Below are 25,563 nucleotides of genomic sequence, written 5' to 3' on the forward strand. Positions count from 1 at the left end.
TACACCACGCATGCTTTGCCTAAAGGGATACAGTGCAGACACACATTCTGTCTTCCAGATACCTGGTTATTCCTTGCTATCCAGTGTTTGCCAGATTTGAGAGATGACTGATGTTTAACAAGGCGCTCAAGTTTCCATTCCTGTGTGACAGCGGAAATTTACATTAGGGTTTAGATTCAAGATTATTTTTTTTCTAATAAGGGGATTCATGTCCAGTCTACATTTTGATTATAGGCATTAAAATATGAATTTTTTTTGTGTCTAAGCTTCAGTATGAATCAGTTTTTAATGTATGCCCAGAGCTGTATAGATCAGTGGTGGGGGATTATAGGTAACTGTTGAGGTTTTGGGAATGTCTCTGATGTTGTTGTTTGATGTCATGTGGAAACTGACATAGATAAATTTTAATATTTAACTGTTTGCCATCTGCTTTTACCACTCTCAAATTCCTGCAGCACAAAAAAAACCCCAAAACCCAAACAAAACTCAGACAAAAAAACCCACCAAAAACCAAACCCCCAAACCTGAGGTGACCTACAGTTTCATTCGCATCTGGATGCTCCTTGTTGCTGAGCTGATGCACCTCAGTTCAGACTTAGAGCACCCTCTGCTGTTCTCACCTTAGGGTTCTTCCAAGAAGAGACTGGCACTTGTCAAATTGTCAAATTTTCAAGTGGAGAAACCTCAGCTGGTTATCTTGAGGCAGTCTGAACTTTTTTTTCATTTTTGACTAAGGAAACATGAGCCCTGCTTTATGGAGGTGAAACTAGAATCTTTATCTCAATGGAAGAAATATTGCTCCCCTCTTCCCTCAATTTCTTTGTCAAGAGAATTTTACTAACAGAATCAACATAGGAAAGTAATTTAATTACATTGGCACACTTCTCATTTGTGATTAACCTTGGTGTGGTTTAAGAATCTTGTATAACTTAGCAATAGTTTAAGTAGGTAAGGAGTCATAAAGAAACAGAACTGGAATTACCCTTCAGGGTCACAGAGCCCACTCCCTTGCTTTTGCAAGTAATCAGGTCATATACTCCCCTTCATAATTTTATCAAGCACCATTTAAAAAAGTGTTAGATTTCTCACTCGTCAGCAACTCATACCGGAAGCTGTCCTAGAATTTCTCTCTTTGGTTAAAAATCTTCTAGTTTTCAATATTAAATGAGCATGTGTGTCAGTGTCTTTTAGTCCAAATAGCTTTTTGTAGTTAAACTGATGCAAACCTTAATGCAGGCAAAATATTTTCGCCAGAAGAAGCTGCATCCACTTACAGTATCCTTAAGTAGCCAAGTGCTAAAGTAGTGTCTGCTAATGTGACCTGCTGAATACTTTTTTGTGTCTTTCCATCGTGATGCTTATTATAAATCAGATCCTCTAAGTAATGTTAATGATACTTCCTAGGCATTATGCACAGCATTGGAATCCCAACAGATTAGGACCCTATTTAATTATCCAGCGTGCGAAGTAGGTTGAGGAATGTATTTATGGTTCTTTGTAGTCTTTTCCATTTTCTTTGCCCTGATTGTTTTTTTTCTCAGAAACTAGTGTATCCCAAATAAAGAAGTTGCAGCTTCCAGTGAAGCGCAAGCTGGCTTGATCAGCCTGTAATGATAAGTGACCTTGATGAGATTTTTTTTCCTTCCTTTTTTTTTTTTTCTGCTGGGGATACTCTGATTGAAGCTGGTTTTCCTTGTTTATGTCTTCTAATACTTGAGATTTGGATTTTGCATTCACTGATGTCAACTCAAATTAAATATATGCGTTTTAAAAATAAATTGGGTACTTTTGGTTTATTAAAGTTACTATCTGAGACTGAGGTACCACCAGTTAAAAATTACAGCTCCCAAAACTTTTGGTTAACCTCTTCAGAAGGTACCTTGAGCTTGACTTACTGCAAAACACACCCAAGGCTTAGAGCCTTCAATGTTCTTTCACTAAAAACTCAAATAAACAGAAAACACTTTGCAGTACGCCTTTGCTGACCCCAAGTTACCTCAAACTAAGCAAGAACAAGATCCAGATTAGTAGGGTCCTTATGGGGAAACCTCTATTGCTAATCTTATCTTGAAAATCCAGAGACTAACATGTGAGTATCTGGAACAGTGTAGTGTATGAAAAGTGGTCTCTTAGGCTGGAAAATTTCAGCCCATTTAAAAGTCAAAGCATCTTTAGGTTTAAGCTAGAAAGTTACTGGCAACCTAAATGGACCAGAAAAGAATAGCAATTTTAAACAGAAATGCAGTATTCTGCAAAAGCTTAAGTTGTTTTTTGCTTTTTTTTTGTGTTTTTTTTTTTTTTTTTTTTTTCCCCGTATAACTTTAAATGTACTACATACAATCTCATTTCTGTTGGGTTCCCCCCCCCGCCCCTTCTTTTATTATGCTTTGTTTTCTTCTCCTCCTTGTACTGGGTTTTTGCATTATGGGGCGGACTAAGTGACTGCTTATAATAAGAGACTGCTCCTCTCCTCCCAGTTTTCCTCGGAGAGAGGCACTCACTGTTTGCTGTGGTTGTTGATTTAGTGCCTGGGAAGAATGAGGTTTTTTGGACCACTTCCTCGTCACTCTCTCGCTAAGGGAGCCTGCGTCATTGAGAAATGTTTAACCTTCTGGCCCTGAAGCGGGACTGGAAACTTTGCTGCAAAATCTAGAAGCTAAAACTAGATCTTGAAAATGTTATTTATGCGAACTACTCTTTCCCTTGATTTAATTAGGACAGGAGATTGTAGAGCTTGATTTAGAATTTTGAGTAGCTAATAATTTGGAGAGTGAGCAGGAGGGAAAAATCAGTTCTTTAGTGAAGAATGGTGAGTAACTGGTTTAGGGGAGGAGGAGAGAAGAGTTGCGGGCAGAAGATGGAAAAGTGTGGGAGGACTGCGTGGGGAAAGGCTGTCCTAAGATCATAATTCTGGCATTGTCAAATGCTTAAGTAGTTCTCTCTAATTTCTGTAAGGAGGCTGGCTGTGCATAATTTTATTCATCTAACACGATGGTTTCAAGATGCTGATAGCAGAAGCATATCCTGAAAAAGCATTGTGGAACTGGAGTTTTCAGACTTAACCTTAAAGCTGAGTTGGTTGTGGAGAGCTAGGGGCCTAAACTGTGGTGGGAGCTCTTATTTCCAGAGGTCTGAGCCAATAATAGATACTGCCTCTCCCTATAAACTTTGGTATATGTCTGATTTTCCCAGACTGTCCACTTTTTTCCATCCCTTCCCCCCTCTCTCCCCCCATGCCCCCCATCTGGACCACGGGGGTTCTTCTAAGACTCGTGCAGAATTTCCAGATGTCTCGCTGCCCTGCTGGAACTACACCCCATTAACTGAGAGGGCAGAAGACATTCAGAAATCCTAGACATTTCTACAGTATAATCATAATAAGTCTGACATGTCTTGAAAATGTTGTGCTTTTGCAAATTAAGTATATAGTGTGCTTGTAGTACAGAGAGTAATCCTGGCGTGTCCACAGAGTGTTGGATTTATTGTACATGCTCTGGCAATCTACATAGCACGTGCTTGTGTGTTTATCTTCAGGATATTCCAAACAGAAATGTGGCAGCTCTGTCTCTCGGGGTCCAACCTCTTTATGGTAAAGAGATTGAAACTAAAATGAAGAAGTTTGACTCAAGGGTGAAATAACAGGAAACGGTTTGAACTGTCCCAATGATTTGTCATGACCAATGGAAGGGAGGGGAAGGGGCTATACTTTTCCTCACTCCTCTGTTTTTTCATCATTAGCAGCTCAGTGTACCTGCTGCTTAGCCCCAGCTAGCTTGGATGTAAATTGGAAGACTGGATTTTTTTTGTGAGCAGAATTAGAATTTTCTAATTCACTTTTGAAAACAAAGCCATAGGGAAAAAAAAAAGTTTTCTGCTGGATCAGTGAGTTGAATTAACTCACTGAACTGTCTTCTGAAACATAGAGCCATCAAAAAGAAGGAATGATGAGAAGTGGAGCAAGATACTAGATTATTTCATCTGGCTTGGGTAACATCACTCAAACTGTCTGTACTGAATAGTGAAATTGAGTAAGGTAGAAGAGAACCAATTTCAACTCTGAAGTCATCAGCAGGATGAGAAAACCGCTGAACACTAGATCATGGAACCAGTAAAGAGTGGCAGTGGCTTGGCAGTAAGTCTAGGAGAGAGAAAAGATCAGGCAGCAAGGAAGAATATACAGTGCGTGATAGACTCAAATAATTAAGAAATGTATGAAATTAGAAGTGGGTAATTTTTTAGGATCCAGAGTACATATCACTCTGGAGAATATTAAAAATATGTGCATTTCCCCAGTACGAGGTTTGTCACGTTAGAAATTTTTTTTTGGTTTTTTTTTACGCTGAGGTTTTTAATGTATCTATGAATGGACAAGCAAGCCACTGGAAAAAGGGTGGTTACACGTCTATCACAGAATGGTTGAGGTTGGAAGGGACTTCTGGAGGTCATCTTGTCCAACACCCCTGCTCAATCAGGGCCATCTAGAGGCAGTTGCCTAGGACCATGCCCAGACGGCTTTTGAATATCTCCAAGGATGGAGACTCTACAACCTCCCTGGGCAAACTGTGCCAGTGCTCAGTCACCCTCACAGTAAAAAGTGTTTCCTGATGTTCAGAGGGAACCTCCTGTGTTTCAGTTTGTGCCCATTGCCTCTGGTCCTGTCCCTGGCCACCACTGAGAAGAGCCTGGCTCCGTCTTCTTTGTACCCTCCCTTCAGGAATTTATACACATTTGAGGCCAAATGTGTGGCCTTACCAGTGCTGGGTAGAGGGGAAGGATCACCTCCCCTGATCTGCTAATGCAGCCGGGGATACCATTAGCCTTCTTTGGCCCAAGGGCACATTGCTGGCTCATGTACAACTTGGTGTCCACCAGGACCTCCAGGTCCTTTTCTGCCAAGCTGCTTTCCAGCCACTTGGCCCCCAGCATGTGCTGGTACATCCTCTGGGCCCAGCCATTCAGCCAGTTTTCAGTCCATCTCACTGTCTCCTCATCCAGCCCATACTTCCATCAGCTTCTCTGAGGATCTTACAGGAGACAGTGTCAAAAGCCTCACTATCCATTGCTCTCCCCTCTTCTACCATGTCTGTCTCTTCACGTTGTAGCTCAAACCTAAAGACAGGTTTGCCCAATAGCTGTCTTGCTCAGGCAAAAATATTTTCTGATAGGAGAGAATTGTGAGTTTATAGTAAATTCTGAACTTACTAGAGCATAGGTGCCAAAAGTAAGCATATGGCAATGTCTATACTGTTAAAATTGTTTTTGTTCTAAAGAGTTTGTTTGTAAGTGACTTCTGTTAAGCCAGCTGTTAGATGTATTGGGAGCGAGCAGCCAAGTCCCGTCAGATTATAAGAGCTGGCAGGCATATAAAAACCATATCTTTTTCAGTTGCATGTTTGTCTATTCAATTAGATCATCAACCTACTTGCTTTTATGCGGTCCCACTTTAATTGTCCCTTTCTTATGTCTGGATTCATAAAATAGATTCGGTAGCCAAGGAAGGATGCTAGGATTTCTAATTCCAGTTCTGACTCACAGACTCTGTGTTACGTGTAGATCTCTCTACTTGTTTTAACCCAGTTTATCAAACCAAAGGGGTTTTAATAGAATTGAATTGTTTAGAATCCATAAATGTGAGGTTCTGACTGTTGAGTTCTGGTAACTCATACCAAAGTGACAAAAGAAGATCTTAAAGGGATGCCAGACAGCTGATGAAAGATATGACCGAAGAGGCTTCTCTGCCTATTGTTTCAGGTGAGCTCAAAGATTTAGGAGGAGGGAAGCAGAACAGAAAGCTGAGGCCCGAATCAGAATGTAATGTTCCAAGCACAGTTATCTTTACAGTTATAAGCACTTAGACTACGTGCCTTTCAATGCTTTTAAGCCAGTTGGGGATTAAAACTCGTAAGATTTGGCAGGTTTTGCTGGGGCAAGAGAAGGGGATACACCCTCCTGGTTACTTGCCTTTTCTTTTTGCTTTCATGGCCAGGATTACTGGGACTCTTGGATATGAGATAAAATTTGTTTTAAAAGTAATCATGCTCCTTGCAAAGGAGGCCTGTGTCTTTGCTTCTCCCCCCTTCTTTTGGGTAACCACATAGGTCAGATCAAACCATGTGCAGTATTTTATTGTACTTTACCTACCTCTCTAAAATCTGTTCTGCCTTAAACTTTTGCCAGTGATGGTAGTATCATGGGCGCTTAAAAAATTGCAGTCTTGCATATGTGGAAAGGTCTTTGGGGCAGAGGTTTGGAACGTGGATAGGTGCAGGGTAGCTTTAGGATGTAAAGCTACAGTGTTACATTTTGTGGCAATTCCCTGGACACGTGAACTTACACCGAGGTACCAAGCAGTAAAAGCAAGGTCGCTCCCCCTGGTTTTCACTGAAGGGAGCTCTTGTCTTTATGGCTCTCTGCAAAATTACTGTTTCTTGCTTGAGCCTGGTTTTTGGTGAGCTTTTTTCCCATCCAGAAATGGTTCTTTTCAAACACTTGGAAAATGGGTTTTATCATGAACTGCATGAATATTTTAGGTCAATTCAGGTTGTTTGGGGAAAATACTGTTTTGGTCTGGTACCTGTGAGTATTGTGACTAAATCACTGGGGAGAGGTACAACTGGTGTATGAACTGGGAGAAGTTGTACATTTCATACCAAGAGTCTGTCTTCGGTTATAGCCTTGAACAGGTTCAAGAAAAATAAACCTTTGGTTTGGTTAATGCAGAATATGATTTACTTAAAAATGTAGTCTATGGAGAAGGAATGGTAGTACCGCCAAAACTGCATCTTCCTGAAGTGATAGGCAAGCGAATGCCATGAAGGCGTTAAAAGACTCCTTCCACTGTAGCATAACCAGGATATTTTTCCTGCTAATCAAAAGCTGAGTAATTTAGTGGCATGCAGGTAAAAACTATCCCAAGTCCAGTCTCACTCTGTCTCCCTCTCGAGATTCATGCTTTATGCTGCAGTTAAAGTCTGAAATGTCTGCACATGTGGAGAGGGAATAAGTCCATACTAGATCCTGGAAGCCCTTTCCTTCTGTATCGGTGCAGTCCATTCCATTAAATTGAACGGTTGCATGCCTTGATATTGCCTCAGGCTTATTTTATGTTGTAGCTAAAGATTAGAACTCGAACGTGCTATACATTTTTATAGTGGAAACATAAATTCAGTTGTCAAAGCCACCGTGAAAGCTTGAGATTGGCATCTATCCAGGGGATAGCTGGGAGTTTCGGCACTAAAGGAGGAGTTTGAGCATTTGACATTGGAGGTGATTTATAGATCTTTGGCAATGCAAGAACTGAATTTTACATTCTAAGGACAAAATTATTTCCTGTCTCAAAAAATCCTGACAATAGCTATTTTTTACTGTGGGGTGAGATGAGCATTTGTGACAATGGAAAAGGGGACCATCACTTTCAGTGGCAGCTAACTACTGAATTGGCTTAGCAGTATCGTAAAACTTCCTATTTTACCTTATCCAAGCCTCCACTACTACGTGTCTGTGACAAAGCACTTGAACCATTTTTTGAGAAAAAGTTAACAGTCGGAAAAAACCCACGTCTAAAATTATTAACATTGGCTATTAACATATTAAATGAATGGGATGGTTTATGGTCTTTTTAGAATTATACCTCCATTAGTGCATAGTTGTTTCAAGTTGGGAAGCAGTCTTCTGCAACCGTAAAAGGTAAATAGACATTTTAATAAAAATCTAGATTCTGGGATTGCAATTCTGTATCAGATGAACAAAAAATAATTGTCGTATTGACCCTCGACAATGTTGTTATTTCCCATGTAACTGATGTGTTTGGAGAAGGAACAGTAGCTTTCTGGGCAAAAGTCACAATCCTGTAGTGAGAGTTTACCTAGTAGTTATTCTGCTAGTATGAAGCAAATGAAGGGTTTGCTAATCCTTTCACAAGTAGTGCATGAACATCGAGTGCAGCCTGGCTCTTTCCTCTCTTGCTTAGGTAGTTTAAAAACGGACTGCGTTTTCCAAATGTTTGCAGGTAGCCCCTTTGTGCAGCAGGAGGGTTTCATAGAGAAGAAACCTTTTATTGCCAGAAGCTGAAAGGATGTGGGAGGGAGAAGTGTGGGATATCTTCTGCTCAACAACCACAGGAATTAGTGACATAACTTCTCAAACTCTTAGACATGCCTTAACATGAGGGGAAGGGTATCTTTCTCCTGTCCTTTCCCAGTTATTCCCTCCTAAAAAGAAATTGCTGTTTTAAGGCAAATTCAAATTGCCTCCTTTTCTGCTCTGTCCTGATCACTACCCCGCTTGGCCTGGCAGACAGAACTTCCTCTTTTTTCTGCTCTCGAGAGCAAAACCAAATGTTTTGGGTTTTTCTGTTTTCACTTGTTCATAGTGGTTTAAATTAAAGCCTGGCATATCTGCAGGAGGAAATGTTTTGAAAAGTCTGGTCTCTTATGCTCAGTGTTCTTCACTGGGCACAGTATATACTTACTCACATGTAGGTCTTCCTGCAACCTCTGGATGTTCCTGCCTGTGTGCGGTGGTGGTAGTAGGCAAATGCACATGTGCATGTGTGTGAGCACATCTGCCTGCCCCTGGAGAGGTTAAAGTTATTTGGGGTGCATGTGGGTGAATTAGCAGACCTAACTGTAGGTGGAAAGGCTGATAAGAACAATTTTAACTTTGTTGAATCTTGGGTGACTGTCTCTGGCTTGAAACCTTTGATTCTTTTATAACAGGTAAACTATTGCTCTTAGGTAAGAGCAGGGAACTATTACTCTTACTTCCTTTGGTCTTAAGTAATTATTTTAGAGCAAGATGGGTAATAGCTGAACTAAAGGAATATATGGGGATTCTGCTGCAATTCCAGCTGGAGCAGCTCTCAGTTAAGCCCCTCCACTGGAGATACCCGCCCCACATTTGAGATGCTGTACTTGACGTGTGAGCTCTCACTGTGAAGCTCGTTGACTTAGCAAAGGTAATTTGAGCTAATCTTTCCAACTTTGCACTGGTACAGAGTGAGAGCATTCATACAACCAGTTCTGGGGGCTCAGCAGGGGGTGGTAACTTGAAGAAGGGCTAGTAACTTTGAACTATAAAGAGGTATGTGGCAGTGTTTGCATCTAACCAGAATTTATCAACCAAAATGGTAAAAATAACAAATGAAATGTGTTTGGATATGTGTTTTTAATTTACTTGCTTGTTTTTGTTAGGCTTATATGCACAGTGGACTGCAGTTGTTTGGGAACTAGCTATAAAACTTCTTTCTCTTAATCTGCCTGCTTTCCTCCTTCCCTCTACTCTCAAGTTTTCTGTTGTGGACAGAGTCCTTCCACTACATTAGCCAGAGAAATCCACCTACTAGTTGCATTTCTTCTCTTGGATAGAAATCTCTACATAGGCAACACCGTTTTGTAGTCAAGGAGTGTCTGTGCAGCTTTCTGGAGGACAGCATTGACAGAACTGTTGCCACTGGTTTTCAAAAGAAAACAAAACCAAACTCAAAAACAGAAAGAAGGTGATTTAACTGACTTGTCTTTGAAAGTTGCACTGCTTTCTTTGGCTGTGTGGATGACACATTCTGAGCGGGTGTAACACTTCCGTTTAGTAATATTAGGAGCATGTGCTGCCTAATGCTTTTGTTTTGATATGATCTAGAGTAGGGTAGACTTCTGAACCGTTTCCCTCTCTTCATCACCCCCTGGCATCCTCAGTACAACAGGTCCGGGAGGGAGGGAGGAAAGAGGAGAGCATGGACCATAGGTGAACCAACATCTCTGCTTCCCTTCCTCTCTCTCCTTCCCCTCTTTTCTGCCCTGGTAGCAATATTGCCGCAGACTCTTTGCAGATGACCTTTGGTCAGCAACACTGACCAAGTGAGTTCTTGGTTTGGGGAGGTGAGAGGTGGGAAGGAGAGGCCTCCTTCTTCTGCCTCTCCTTCCTCCTCAGGACTGCAGTGCCTGGGAGAGAGCCAGGGCTGAGTGAGTCGGTGTTAGGGAGAGGGGGATGGGGCATCACTGCTGCTGTCTCTCCACACCTCACTTACAATGTTGACTTGCCTTGCTGGTTGGAAACTGCTTATCTATGGAGTTAATCAAATGCAGATCAGCGTTGCATTCCTTGGGCTGAACTGATTCTTCTCGCTCCTGTGTTTTGCAGATAGGGATCGCGGATTTCGTGTGTGTGTTTTCAGGGAAAGGCAAACTGACATCTTGGCTGAATCCCAAGGAATGGGGTGGGTGGCAGAGTTTATATATGTGCTGGGGGTTGATTTGGCTCTAGCTGCTGTGTAAAGTTCACTTTGGCAGCTGAAAGATGCAGAGAGAAGCACTTTCAGAATTAGAGACAGTGAGGTAATGAGAAAGTGACATAGGAAAGGAAGTGGTGGGGGGGAGGGGAGGGCTCAAAACGCGCCTTGACATCATCTGATAGGTTTTCCAGCCTGTGCAGCCGCTATTTTTATGCTTTCAACTCACAGTATTTACAGCTCAATGACAGCCAACTTGCCAAAAGTGGGGGTGGTGGTATATCCCAGAGTGGGTTGGGGGACTGAAGAGCCGCTCAAAAGCTATGGCAAAGGTCCAGATTCCCAGGCATGCCTACTGCTATTGCCTTTTTTTACATCTGCATGGTGGCTTACCTTTGGCTACCTGTCGTGTCTAGGAGTTTTCTGATTGCTGACTGGCAGCACTAGCTGTCATCAGCTAGTTGAAAAGATCAGAGTATGTAAACTTCAGGCTCTTCCTGAGAACTGGAGAAGCAAGAATGTACAGTGCTCCCAGCTTGATGTTTCTACTTCTTCCTGAAGGTTACTGTTGGGGGGAGGCAGGATCCTGGGAATATCCAAAGCAAACTCACATTATATAAATGTGATCCTTAGCTGAGAAAAAGTAAGCGACACACAAGTGTCAATGTGAAGTCTGTATTTATTTTGAAGTTTAAAATGAATAGAGTCATAAGACATCAAAGCTTTACAGTGATGTAGGTGCAGCATTCTATTATTCTTCCAGTTTTTGTCTGCTTGCTAGAAATATCAGAGACAGATCTTCAAATATGGTGGGCTCATACTTCTTTCTGAGGGTTCATCTGGGTTAGACCTTGACTGAGGTCTTTCTCATGTTGCCTGAGTGTGCATATATTGCATCTGTTTGCCAGTTTTTAGCAGTATATTGTTTGGATTTCATTAGTAAATTGTGTGCATGCAGATCCTTGCAGGCGTTGTGTCATCTGAGAACATTATTGCTGGGGGAAGGAAGATGGAGAACCTGCTGCAGGGAGGACTGGAGGTGAAAGGAGGAAAAAAAGCACATTTTAAGTTGGTGTGAGTGGGTTGTCAGCAAATTTTCTATCTGCTCATTAATTTGAATTTAATGAATACATTCATTTTTGGGGTAAAACTAATGATGCAGTTTTGTGTTACAGTTAAGCTGATCCAAAATTTAGCCTGTGTCAAGACTCTCTCTTCCCAGCTGTGTTCACCAGCCACGAGAGCTCTGGTGCTCATCCCACCTGTTGGTAATGCTGTTTAGTAGGTTGGATGAGGTCATTAAGATACCAGATGAATGTCAGAACTGGTTTTAAGGAGGCTAAGAGCCTGTGTGGCTGGGAGAAGGACAGGAGAAGGTGAACTGGGATAGATCCTTTTTGTGGTAGCAAGCTTTAAGCTGTAGCACTTTGCAGGTCTAATGCTAACTTTGCATAGGCAAAATTTTGTGTGCTCCTGGAATTTAAAGGTCAAATATCTATGGCAGGGTTAGAACTTAACTTGAGGGTGGTTCACTCTTCCATATTTCTCTTCTAGCACAGAATGGGAATTTGAAAAAGCTGCTGCTTATATGCTGTCTTGGCTTATGAGGGTAGAAAAATAAAAGAAGAGAAAGTTAATGAATTTTTTCAAAATAGCGAGTAAGTATTGATAACTGGCATTCAAATACAAGTATTGTATTCTGTGCCCACCAGGCCTCAGAACTAGCAGCCGTATTTGTGCAAGCCATATGTGCACCTGATGTTACTTTTTATTCCTGTGTGAGGGTATAAATAGTAATGCAGCATCTTGGGGAAGAATACATTCCCACAGTCTGTATCTCATTTCACACTTGAAAGTCAAAGGATTGTAAGGCTCAATAGATGTCTCATGGACAGATTATGAAAATTGGACCTGATTTTCCTGGTTTTCCAAACCAGAAACCTGTGGCAAATACCTAGGTCCTGTTGATAAAGGTGATCTTTCTGCCAACAGCACTGCTGCCAATTCCAGGGTAAAGGTTGTGCAAGACACTGAATGTTGGACATGCATTGGAATGGTTAAGCAACCGAAACTGTTGTTGGAAATCCTACCTCTGCTGTGAAATGGACCTTCCCTTCTACCCTGCTGATAAACTGTCAAAGTTACTCATCAGGCCTTACTTATTCTTACAGTGCATTGACATTTCTGTCTATGTGATCATTGATCAGACTTTCAGCTCTCTTACCAGTACATCAGGATCCAATAAACAAATTAAACTTTTATTTAACTTTTTGATGCTCATCAACATCTGGCAGTAGTGTTAGTGTTTCATACACGACAGGTTGCTCTTGGTCTTTACGCATCTATCAGACTCCATATTTTGCAAGGAAGTACCCCACAAGTGCTTGCTTGTGTGTTGAAGATATTCTCTAACCTGGGCCCCTCGGAGTTTGTCTTTTTACAGCATGTAGGACATTATCCAAGTCCTTTTCAGAGTGTTCTGGCCCATCTTTTTCTGTTTTGGATAATTGCCTCTTCTTTCAGAACACTAAGTAACTCTGTAGGACAAATTTGATGCTGTAGGACAAAATTTTAGAGTATGTTGCTCAGCAGAGAAAAGATTTATCTACCTACCATTGAGCCAATCAGGTGTATTTCTTTCCAAGCTGTTTTCTACATAGGAAGAAAGGTATGTTTGCATATGTATCTGCAGCTCTGCAGGAATACGTCGAGAGGATCAAATCTTCATGAAGTTGGAGTTGTCAATTATAGCAACAGAGGGTTGGTTATATCATCAGATTACCAAAACTGGCAATGTATTTCATGTATTACTAGCTGTTTGGTGCCTCTCTTCTTTCAGGTCTTAAAGTTTTCTTCATCAGAACTCGGACAACATCTTAGGGCTGTTTTGACAATACCTGGGTATTAGTGAGTCAGCTGGATAGAGCAACTGGCTCACATTTCCCAGGCCTTGTACACTGTAGTGAACTGCTAGCTCAGAGGCCCTGGATGGCAAAGTGATAGCAGTCTTTGACCTCTGTAGCTGAATCTTGTAATTTCCACCATCCAGATGGTGTGTTGCTTGCCAGAAGAAGTAGGACTCAGTCTGGCACAGAATAGATGTTTCTTTAGTTATTACAGTAATTATGGGACCTGTCTGCACAGAGTATCAAGCCTGGTTCAATGTGCATTTGTGTGTTGCTGCTGAAAGGGGAGATCTGGACAGTGTGTTTCTTTCTCCCCTCCTTCATCCTGGCTTTAGCACTCCTGTGATCTGCCAGGTCAGCTTCCCCAGGCAGCTCTCTGCAGCGTCATGACTGCGAACACTCGCGCAAAAGCGGGCTCATCTATTTATGCAGTAATTTGACCTTATTGGCCAAAGTTCACAGTGAAACTGAACCTTTACCTGACTTTTACAAATCCTGAATTTAAGATGAGAGTTTATGTTGCGTATACATTGGTAATTTAGGAATAATGCGATTATGGAGCTTTATATTATCACCACAGGTTTTTTTAACCCACAGGAACTTTAGAGTTTGCATTTTTTTCTAAGTGAAGGTTGAACATTTCAAAATAAGAAGAGGACTGTTGAAGGTACTCAGAAATGTGACTCATGCCATCTAGCATCATTATTTAGTAAACATGTAAAATTCTGTATATTAGTTTTTAGTTTGTAAATTAAAAATATGTTAGATTGTTTTGTTCCTCTAGTGCAGCTTATGGCAGAATTAAAGTCATGTTTGTTAAATTTGGTTGAACACCACTTTTCTTAGATATTAGCTTCATTATTAGAGACCTTTTTCCCCCCTGTGGTTGTTATTCCAGCCTTGCTTTATAAAATGGCTTGGATGCCTCTCAAACTATTTGGAGATGAGAAATTTTTGTCTTGATTGGGGGTGGGGTGGAGGGGGCAGAATATGAAATGGAGACTGTTCCAATAGTGTTTAGAGTATTCACCTTCTTATTTTTGTAATGTCAATGTGGCTATCTTTGCTTCAGGCTGGTAGGATGACACCAATTACTATTCACCTTTTTTTTTCTGGAAAGGTACCATAATACTTTTTTTCAGGTATGGGTATTCATTGGACAACTCTTTTCTTTTCTTTTTTTTTTTCCTCTTCTTTTCTTCTTTTCTTTTTTCTTCATTTCTTTTTTCTTCTTTTCTTTTTTCTTCTTTTCTTTTTTCTTCTTTTCTTTTTTCTTCTTTTCTTTTTTCTTCTTTTCTTTTTTCTTCTTTTCTTTTTTCTTCTTTTCTTTTTTTCTTTTTTTCTTTTCTTTTTTCTTTTCTTTTTTTCCTTTTCTTCTTTTCTTTTTTTTTCTTTCTTTTATTTTCTTTTTTTCTTTTTTTTTTTTATTTTCTTTTTCTCTTTCTTTTTCTTTTTTTTTTTCTCTCAGACTTCATTGCACCTTTTATGATGCATGCATAGCAAGATTAAAAACCAACAACGCCACCAGCTGTACTGGTCAGAGTACCTCCTGGCTGTTGCTTGGATGGAGCATGCTTTTTTCCCTGGCCACTTCCAATTCCAGTACTATGTCGGGTAGTACGTATAACTAAAGTTTGTCAACCATATGGCGTCTCTTCATGATGCACATTAAATAAGCTCCTGAAGTTTTAGTGTTTGCAGTAGAGGGTTATTGATTGGGGCTGCTGATACTCTTCAGGTATGTATTTCTACTAGGTTGGGAGAAAGGATTTAAGGGAAGAAGAGGTGAGAATGTGTGCTTGTGCAGAAGTAGCCTGCTGTTACCTATATGTGATCTCGGAGCAAATGCATGTTAGATTATCAGTTTAGCTTTCTCCACAACTAAAATTCCATTTCTAATAGTTTAAACAGGAAGGGACAAAAGGCAGCGTAGCTTCTGCACTCAGAGTGGTGGTGTTCTGCTAGCTGTGTGCACGGCGTGCTTACAGTCGGGAGGTGCAGGGAGAGAGAGGGTAGTGCTCGATCACATGATATTGCCTGTCTGGCAGGTGTCTGTAGTGTGAGTAGAGAAACCAACTGTTCACTATTTTGGGTGAATGAGGCTGGCTGTTACTGCAAGTGGCCCCACAAAGAAGTCCACGCATCTGTTGATAAGCACTGCTCTGCATACTGGGATCCTGAATGCTTATAGCCGCTTGCTGAAACAGTGAAGTTTCTGTCTGAGCTTTGAGATAGTAGGAAGAAAAGTTTTGCCAAGAGCCTTGCTGATTTTAATCTTTAGATGTTGGCTGTCAGGATTTGTCTGTGCCTCGAGTACCTCTCTGTTCCTATGCAAGCACAGCCTTGGAATCTAGCAGTAAACTAATTTTCTTTTTCCACTCTCCCGCTTGGTGCAGTGACCGAAACCTGGTAGAGAGGGATTGTGGTTGGGTCTCTTGTGAGGATTAAGCACCCTTTCCACTAGCCTGGGACGCGTCCTGTGTTACAGAATCTGCCTTCAGGTCCAGGGATTTCCTCTAATATGTTGGATAAAGCCAAGACACTCCAGCCTGCCTATGTCGGGATTGTGCCGCTTGCAGAGACTGTGGCAAAGCAAGGGAAGAGCTGTTCAAGCACATATCAGGATTCATACCACAGCTTACGAGAAGGTTAGCAGGCTCTGCTTTTTTTGTTGTAGGCACTGTGTAATTGGTTTGTGGGTTGTTTTTTTTTTTCTTTTTTTTTTTTTCTTTCAATTGTGCATATTGAATATGCCTGCTTTTTCTTTTCTGGGCAGTAGTCCAGATTTTGGATTTCCCACTGACTCTTGTGACCTGTTGTCCCTGAGGGTGCTCATAAGCATGTCACAGGACGAGGTTGGAGCTCTGTATGTACAGTGCCTGGACCTTGGGACAATTTCACTTGCATTTGGAAGTTTTAATTTCAGAGTTTAAATTTCTTCCTCTCTTCTATGTCTATAGGGCTCTTGTGAGCAATGTTTTAAGGCTCTTTTATTAAAGGTGTAAAGGCTTGTTTTGGAGTGGCAACTCTGCTTTGAAGGAGATAGAGTATCATGTTTTAAGTTTCAGTATGTTGCTGTTTGGAGAGTATGGAAGGAGTGGGGTCTGTATATCTAAATGTGGTTCTGTTTTAGATAACAGTATTCTGCAAATATATCTGATTTTTTTATGGGGGTTTGACAATTCTTAAAGATTATATAGACAGATAGAGGTCAAATTTCAGGGAGTCATATCTACGAGGAAAGAAGTAGTTCTGGAGGGATTGAGAAAAGATTGAGAAGGCGAAAACAGATAGTGATCCATTCATAGTGCACAGCATAATAAGTAGCAACAAACAGGAACTGGGAAAAGATTACAGGGAAGAATGGCAGAACATAACAAAATGCCAATGGCAAACATTACAAGATTTATGTTTGATCAGAAATACTGGATCCGTCTAGCTACAGGTGAAATTTTAATAGGAACTTGCAGGAGTGAACGAGGATCTTGAGCACAGTGGCCTCAGAAATAAGGTGATGACTGATTTTGAGAGCGAGTAATGTGATCTGAGAGGAGCAGAAAATGACTTTCAGTGACATTTTGGACAGAAAAGTAAGGGGTAGTAGGAGTTGAGGACAGAAAGCCAGATAGAATAAGGCCGTGTTTGTTGTGGAAAGATGGCCAGTGCGTGGAAGACGATTTTGGGAGTTGCATTTAGAGGATTTTTCTCTCGTATGCAGCTCTAGACCTGCTGAGTCTGCCAAACAAAACTGCTAAGTTTCTACCCCCTATTGTCACTCCCCTTACCAAGCCCCTTTAACAGATATCAAGAGTTAGCTTTTTATTAGATTTTTAAAATATTACTATTTTTGTTGCTTGTTTTCATTGGAATACTCTTTATCAAACAAATATGGAAAAGGAAAAGAAAACTGAAGTCAGTCCTCAAAATCAACTTTGGGAGTCATAAATCTGTTAGTATAGGCAGTATTCCCAGATTACTTTTTCTGCTCTGGAGGCAAAGTAAGTGCAACACATCAATCTTCGGAGGAAAACAAACCAAAATAAAAAAAGTCAGAACTTGCAGCTGTCTTGTATTTGCAAGGCATTGATTTTCACAGAAGGTGAGCACTGTGCATTTGGATGTGCCAGGATACATCTTTCATTCAGTCACTAAATATCACAAGCTCTACAGTGGGATAACAGGTAGAATGAGGAAAATGCAATTCTGTAGTACTTTAATCAATATAAAAATGTTTGCTGCTGTCTCAAGTTGAAGTGAATTAGGGTCATTGAATTCTTGTATAATTCTGATTGTTGAAAAAGCTGTGTTGACTCTGCAAAGTCTAGCAATATTATCAGCCTACCCCATGTCTAATTCATGATACTGTAATATCATATGTGATGGGGAAAGGAAACAGGAAGGGTAGGGAAGAGAAATAGATGCTGCCAGCTTCTTTCACGTCAGAAGAGAAAAGAATAACCCTTTAGCTTTGCTGCTGCTCCATTCAAGTCTCCTGCAGTCTCAGGATGCCTGTTTTATTTATGCTGTAGCATGCACTGTATTTTGCAGAGCCAAATCTTGCAGGCGGTGGAGAAGCAGATACACTCACGTGTAAACCCTTGTGGAAGCTCTGGAAGTCCAGAATTAGCATTGAGCTAAAACTATAATGACTGTTGTACCTTAGCTTTGGTCCCCCTAAAAATGGGACAGCTTAGTTTTGTTATCGCCCTATTCATGCACGTCTCTTCCTCACTCTTTACCACACACAGGTGAATGGATGCCAGTCTGCTTTCTCCTCTTTGTAAAGCCAGGCAAATAAGGGGTGTCTATATTATGCTGACAGTGCTCATACCTATTCTCTTAATGAATCTCATGAGAAGCGGCTCTCTGGAATAGACTTCATGTTGTTTCCTTGCCTCTGGAAAACAGATGGTCTCCTAAATCTGATTTATTTATTTTTTTGAATTGAGACTTGACATTGAAGTTTGGGAACTGCTGATCCTTTCCACACAGAAATGCATTTGACATGGGGAAGTCAAAGAACATATGCTTGTATTTTTCAAAGTAGTTATTTGGGGCAGTTATTTGTAAAATTCCTAGAATTCAGGAATCCATAAACATGTTTTCTATTCAAGAATGCCTTGGAATGATTTAGTTTTCAAATACCAAAGCCCAGTTTGCAGTTCCTCAACCAGTTAACACAACAGTATGGTAGCCCCTCATGAAAGATATGAAGAGGGAACTGCAAGCTTTAGAAAATTTCAGAAAGCTACTCAAAAACCGATTAGCATTCATGTGAGTCTTAGATACTTAAGTACTTCCAAAAGTAAATTCTAACTTTTCCACCTCTGTGCAATGTCTTTCATTCGTTGCTCTTAAACTAAGCACTTTTTTTGGCAAGTCCTCCCTTCAAAAATGTTCAATGTGACTTGGGGGCTGACAGTGAAACTCACCTGTCTTTTTCCAAGATTTGTGTCTCAGGGCCCAGACACACGAACAAGTTCCTGCATGCCATCTGATCTGCGGTAACTGTGTGCACATTCTTGGTCCACAGCAAATGTGAGGTAATTTGAGTTAGCTTAGCCTTTGATTAAACTATTAATATCTGTTCAGTACTTTGAAGAGATCAAGAGTCATGCAAGTGCTTGTTAACATAGGGCTTTCTTCACGAGTGATCTAGACCTTATTGTCATAACGCCTCTGGGCTCCTGAAGGTAAAGCTGGTCGGTGGCAGTACCTCATCCAGTAGAGGGCAGAAGAACCTGCACGTGTAGACTTGGAAGCCTCTCAACACCAAGGAGATCCCCAGCAAGAGGGTAGCCCCTGTGGTCTGAAGCATCTCACAGGAATGCAGGGTGACATTTTTCTGTAAAGGTTGATCTGCGTCTTCCTAGTGCAGAGTGGACCTGAAAATGCTGTGGGAGATGTCAAAGCGATGCCTCATGCAAATGCATGGGTAAGGAACATCAGAAACCAGTCACAAAATCCAACAGGTGCATCTCTGAATTATGGCCAGATAGGTCCCACAATTCAGAATTATTTATGCAAATAGTGCTTTGACACAGAAAAACATAGAAAATGTGTTGAATGTATGGGGAACTAACCTGCTGTCATTTCTTATGGCAAATCCAGAGGCACACCAAATGTATGTAGTTAGATTCCCTGTAGTCTCGTGCTGCAACCACTCTTTGCAAATGTGTAGCACAGTGACTGTGATTATGCTTAAAAGGTAAGAGGTGCAGTGAAGGTAAGATAATGATATATTAATGTGAGGTGGCTCAAAGTTGGCAGTAAGATGGCAATTGAAATTTATTTTTGCTTAATTCCCAGTGCGCCTCGTTTGGCTGTGAAGACTTAGAGGTGTTTCAGGGTATTTGTTAACTTTAGAACATGAGTGGGAAGCTTAGGGAAAGGGTTAACACTGAATGACCAGAGTTTTTATAAGTCAGTGGTTGTCAGTGGAAGGAGAGTCAGAACATTATCCCTGGAGTTGAATTCACATATTTTTTCAGTCCTGCTGCCCTAATGTGTTTTTGGTTTTTTTGGATATGACATGTTTTCCCCTCTTGGAGTTTACTGAACTATTCCTGTCAGTGTAATGATCCCCAGCTGTTGCTTTAGCCCTAGCTATTTTCATGCTGGGAATGGGAGAAGGAGGAGGAGAGGAACAGAGGCTAGCTTGTTTACCACACTGTGATCTACTGCATTTGTCAAAAATCGGCTACTATAATACTTTCTTTAGCACAAAGTAATACTAAAAGGAAAGAGTTGTAGACTCGGACCTGCAAGAGCAAGGAAACGTAAGGACTCAAGACATGCAGAAAACAAAAAGAATAGAAACTGGGTGTGGTGCAATGAGTGCAGCTGTCAGTAGCATTTATGCAGACGATGCTTTGAACTAGTAATGATACCAAGTAAAATTTGCAGTAAGTACTTTCCTGCCCTATCAACTGCATTTTCTTCACAGTTAAATTGAGCTTCATGTTCAATGGCAGTGGTGCTGGGGTATTGATAATCCCAGCAACTGGGAAACGTGTTAATAAAGCTTGAAAAAACTCGTGTGGCTTTCAAATTATTCATTATTTGATAATTATGTGTTGTTTATTTTTTGAAGAAAATATCTGTATTTATACTTTTAAACAGCAAATGACTGATGCTTAGACTTCCTGGGAGCTGTTGAAAAGCAGATGCTTTTTTGAAAACAGTACTATGATACTTAAGCTCAGATTGCCTGTTTTGCAACCAGAAACAACTTCTGCAGTTAACGTGCTTGCTCAGAGTCCTTGCCAGACAGATGTCATGGTGACTCTCCTGCCCAAAGAAGATAAGGGTCAGTGACAGTTGTGGTTTCTGCTCGTGTTTTTGGATCCACATCAGGCTGCCTGTGTAAATCTTATCTCAGTACTTTTATCATCTGTAAGATCTATCACTAGTCACCTCAGATTTTTCAGCATTCTGTCACACCTGCAGGTCATTGATCAGCAACTTAGCGAATATTTATACCACAAATAAGTGCCTGCTTAGATCTTTCCTTTCGTGCCACAATTCCCATCTATCCAGTCTTTTCTGAGCATGGAATTACTGATCCTGTCACCTGCTGCATCAATAAATTTCGATCCAAAATGTTAAAGGAGCACATTTCTTGGCAAGAACCTCTGCAGCCTATGGTAGAAAATGGGATATGACTCCTGACATAGCTTAGGTTTATCAAATGAAAACATGCAGTGAGCCTATGGGGCAAATTGTGTTCCTTTTTTTTGCAGGAGGCCTGTAAGCAGATGCATAATCTGCTGAATGGTTTTCTTTCTTTTACTTGGGTTAGTGGAAGTAGATACAATGTTTTTCCCTGGCGGTATGTAAAATTTACTAACCTGATACCTCTCCAAACTAAGAGCAGACCTGCAGTAGCTGAAGTATATTGCAATATAATGTTTACTAATAAGAGCTACAAAATGGTTTTTGCCTATCATTGTATTCGGGATTTTTGCTGGTGTTCAATGAGATGGGTAGAAGAACTGTGCAGGTGACCTACTGTCAGAGTTTGTTGTGTATATAACATAGTAAGCATTCTCCCAAGAAAACAAAGATTTGAACTTTCTAGTCTGCAGTTCTGCCATCTAAAGTTAGACTTAAGCCTGATGAAGCTAACAAGAAATGTGTAAGAAGGTCAATAATTAGGAAGAGGATATATTGCTTTGGGACATGGATTCTTTCAAAAATTGACAGTAAAAATTGGTGAAATCCAGGCTTTCTAGACAATCTCGTTTTAATACAGCCTTTCAGAAGTAAGCAGCTGAAAAGAACATCTACTGTAAAAAAAAAAAAGCTATTTTAAAGTTTTCAATAGAAGTGTCCATAATGGATTTTTCTCCATGGTAGGGACAGGGATCATCTGTTGCAGCCAGGCTTATAAAGACCTCATTTTGTGGTCTCATCCCCAAAGGCAGCTCATGGAGCTGAAGCACTGACTGGAGTCTAAGGGCCTCTCACAATTCTGAGGGTATTTCCTGTAACATCTCTGCTGCACTGTAGCAGTTGACACATTTAACATCTTTTTGGTAACCTTCCTCACCAAAACACTTGTCAGGGCACAAACATTGTGCTGCCCAGCTGGATTGTTTGGGGGGGAACTGAGTGATGCCCTCCGGGTGACAGAAGGAAGAGATCCACTTTTGACTTTCTCTGCATAGAGTTTCCCCAGCTTGATGCTGCTACTTGCTTCTCTAGTATTAAATGCATGGAGACTATAGCTGTGTTTTTTGTAGGAATTGAATGTGGCAGTAGCTTGGTTACTCATCTCTGCAAATTTTAGAGCAGTGCTGGAAGCCAAGGATGTACAAGCTCCCTTTGCATAATTCGGTCAGTATTACAAGCAGCATGTAACCTGTCCCTGCAAATAGTTGTGGGGTTTTCTTTCTTATTTTGGTGAATGCTCTTTGTGATGCTCTTTTGATGCTCTTTTTCTTCACTTTCACTTTTCTAAGCTTTCATGCCTCTTTCTGTATTATACTTATGTGTGAAAGTCCTTCTAAGCCTGCTTGCAACTCACACCCTTTTCCATGCTCCGATGTCAAATTCTCCCTTTTCAGAAGTGGAAGACAACATTTTAGAAGTAGATGCTAAACTAGTAGTATGTTTGTGCCTCACTGAGAGACTATTTTACTGCTGCTAATAATAGCTGTCACATTGACTTGAGGCAGTTTAGAATGGGGATTGTGTCTTCAGGACTGACATGTGACGGTGAATCTAACTACAGCGGTTTTAAACACTGTCACCACGTAGTTATCTCCCCTGCCTCTTGGCTGGTGGGAGCAACAGAAAGCAAACATGTCTGCCCTTCACTTGCTTTCTTCAGTGTATTAGTAAAAGCCCACTGCTATTAGCAGTTGGAGAGAATCTTCCACTGTGTGTAACGAGTGTGGGCTGCCGGCAGTCTCCTCTGTGCCCTTCAGTAGAGGACTGAGCCAGCAGTAACATTTTAAACATCTGCAGAATTTGTCCATCAGTCTGAAGTCAGTGGTCATGCAGGCCATTCTGGACTGCTGGGTTTTTTTAGTTTGCTGATTGACCTGTTACACAGAATTATATTATTTAGATATTTATAGCTATGATAGCACTTAAGAACCACATTAAGCCTCATAGCCGGATTTGTTTTCAATGCTGTGGATCTTCCCTCATGGAAAAACCCAGGAAAGTCGGTCCTGGAATCTGTAGTCCAGAGTTTTGAAAGAAGGTAAATATCCAAAGAGAAAGGAAGTAAAAAGTAGTAGATAGATATTGTATGATCACAGTTTAAAGAGTTTGAGGGAATTTGGTGTGCTTTTTATGTGTAATGCAAATTCTGGGGATCAGCTTCCGTACTGGGCTGCTGTGAAGGAACTGATTTCTAATGTAGAGGGGTATGATGGCCATAGCTGAATCTTGTAACTTTTTTACAAGTAGCAACAGAATTGTAATAGAATTCGTACTTAAACTGTAAAGAAGGTGTCAGATTGTTTCAGTACAAAGGCCAGGACCTTTATTTGAACCTCAGATGCCATGATTGTGGCATGTGTTCTTTGCAGTCTTTGAGAAAACAGCAAAGATGTTTTTCACTACCATAAATTGAAGAAATATGGTAATTCCTTGTAGCATCCACCTGAAATTCTTGCTAAGAGAGGATGCTGGGGCTTGGACAAAAGCTGGTGGCAAGAATGCTAACCAGATAGGGAATGCTCTGAGTCTTTATTTTGCATGTAATATGAATGTTGGGCAAAACCAGTTTTGTTCCACGTCCAGTGAAATAACTGCACAATCAGTCAGCACAATCAACCAACTGAAACTTGGAGATGCTCAAGCTAGCTAAATTAAAGTTATAAGGGCCAGCTTTCCGAGTTCCCTATATAACTGGTTAATTACCTCTTCTAAAAAAGTGCTGGTTTTGTATTTAAATTTGCATACTTCTAAGTCCTTTTTTCCACCACTTGTGGAAGAACACATTTGCTCTCATTTGCATTTAGTTTCAGTAAACCAAACATTTTTAGGTGGTTAAGAATCTGAAATGTCTTGGAAATACAGAATTATTCCACTTCTAAGTGGAAAACCCAAAAACACAGCTCATATGCCGAGGTGTCCCAGCTGTTGCCACAGAAGTTCTGTGGTGTCTTGACCGTTGGATGATTTCTGTGAAGGGAGCTTTTAACTTCTATCTGTAGAGGGTGCCCTGTGGCAGAAGGCAGGCTGAATCATTGGGCCAACACCACAGTCTCTCAGAAATGTTTGAGGAAGTTTTCGGCCTTGATCTGAGAGGCTGTTACTACAGCACAGTGCTCCAGTGTACTAGAAATTGCAGTGTGGGAGGTGAGCTATGAAGGAAAAATATTAGACCATGTCTCTTGTTGCTGAAAGAGGCATGGAAGGATTTCCTCATCAATTTTAGTATTATAAACATGTCTAATCAATCATGTGTTTTATGGATGTGTCTTGGCACTGTCTTGAGACTTGATTTTTTTCTGCTTAGTAGAAACAGACAAAAATATATTATCCCTTGAACCCAGAGTTTTAAATAAAACGAAAAATTGTTCAGATTCTGATGTATCTCCAAACATGTTTTTTCTTTTTTCTTCTGTATAATTTTTCAGAAAAAATGTAAACAACGCTCATGTCTCATCTTTAAGGAAAATAAAAAGGTTGGAGCTCTTTCTTCTTATAGGCAGAGATACCTCTATCTTTACAAAAAAAAAAAAAAAAGAAAATGGGTTCAAACTTGTTTTTCGCTTGTGTATCTTGCCTTTTGTACTGTCACGTTAGTAGACAGCTGTAGACCTGATTGTCAGGATATATCTACCCGTTCCTTCTTTCTCCTTCATTTGTCCCCATCTGCCACATCATATTAAATTATCTGGGAGAATTTCTTTCTAGGGTCTTCTTTGCAAGGTGGTTAAGGGCAATGTTAGTTCCTCCTTGTTCATTGTTTCATGGAAACATATAAATCAGTATAGACTGTGACTCAAGTTTACACGGGGAGTTGGGAAATTCTCTCTGTTTTTTCCCCCTCAAGGCTTCTCTTCCAGCTATAGATAGTAACAATGGATATATAGATGGCATCAACAAGCACCGATTACAGATAATATTTACTGTCTTATGATACTGGTGTGTCAATTTTAGGTAGACCTTTCCACCTAGGTATTTTGTTACAGGTCATCTTGTTGAATCATGCATGGTAGCCAGATTCCATAGATATGGATATGTGCCTAGTTATTCACATGCTTAGTTTTCACCTAACCAATATTACTGGGACGAAATGATTTTATAAGAATCTGTACCCTGCACAGAAATCAAACCAAACTTTTCCTGTTGACAAGCTTGTCGCACATTTTTACATGTTGCATATCTTACTAAATATACCAGGTTACGTGTATTTCAGGTTAATTTCTTAAAGTCCTATTCTATTTTAACAGTTTCAGAGAGTGCTGAAATGGACTATTAGGTGTACCAAGATTTTATGATAAGAGTGGGCTTCTATGTGTTCAGTAGAAAGACTTATGTACTAATGGTAATACATTTATCTGATTTTAAAATTCTAGTATTAAAGAAGACAAAGCTGGCATTGCATTAAAAAGTAGCAATGATTAAAATGGCATTAAATCCCCCTAAATTTTACACGTTTAATGGAAATGGCAGGAGTTAAATCATGAAGGAAGAATGTAAAGGCAAATGCTGTAAAATGCACAGCAACTGCTAATCTTTATTTTAAATAAATATAAAAAGAACCCTACAAAATTCAGCATAACTTTCATAGTAATAATCAAGTTTGCATATATTTAGAGTCATATACATGAGTAGCACCCATGAAATAAACACGTTCAATTGTGTGCAATATTGAGGACTGAGATGGTAAACTTCTAAGACTATGAACTGGTTCTTCCTTCTGTATCTGCACGTTTTATCACCCTAGAACGCCAGTGCTGACTT

General features: G+C 40.4%; 1 protein-coding gene across 5 annotated transcripts in view; it reads left to right on the forward strand.

Moving 5' to 3' along the window:
- The window catches only part of MRTFA (myocardin related transcription factor A), a 100,747-nt gene that overhangs the window by 35,113 nt on the left and 40,071 nt on the right, over positions 1 to 25,563 (forward strand). The window contains exon 1 of one of the 5 annotated variants that reach the window (XM_075154429.1): positions 15,463 to 15,779. The exons of 3 other annotated variants lie outside the window; for them this stretch is intronic. In XM_075154429.1, the coding sequence (XP_075010530.1) occupies positions 15,653 to 15,779 (127 nt within the window). In that variant the 5' untranslated portion in view covers positions 15,463 to 15,652. Of the gene's footprint in view, positions 1 to 15,462; positions 15,780 to 25,563 lie in introns of those variants that run through there. One more of the 5 variants, XM_075154420.1, reaches the window with a different exon arrangement.

Source organism: Calonectris borealis, chromosome 1, assembly GCF_964195595.1.
Source record: "Calonectris borealis chromosome 1, bCalBor7.hap1.2, whole genome shotgun sequence".
Taxonomy (NCBI): domain Eukaryota; kingdom Metazoa; phylum Chordata; class Aves; order Procellariiformes; family Procellariidae; genus Calonectris; species Calonectris borealis.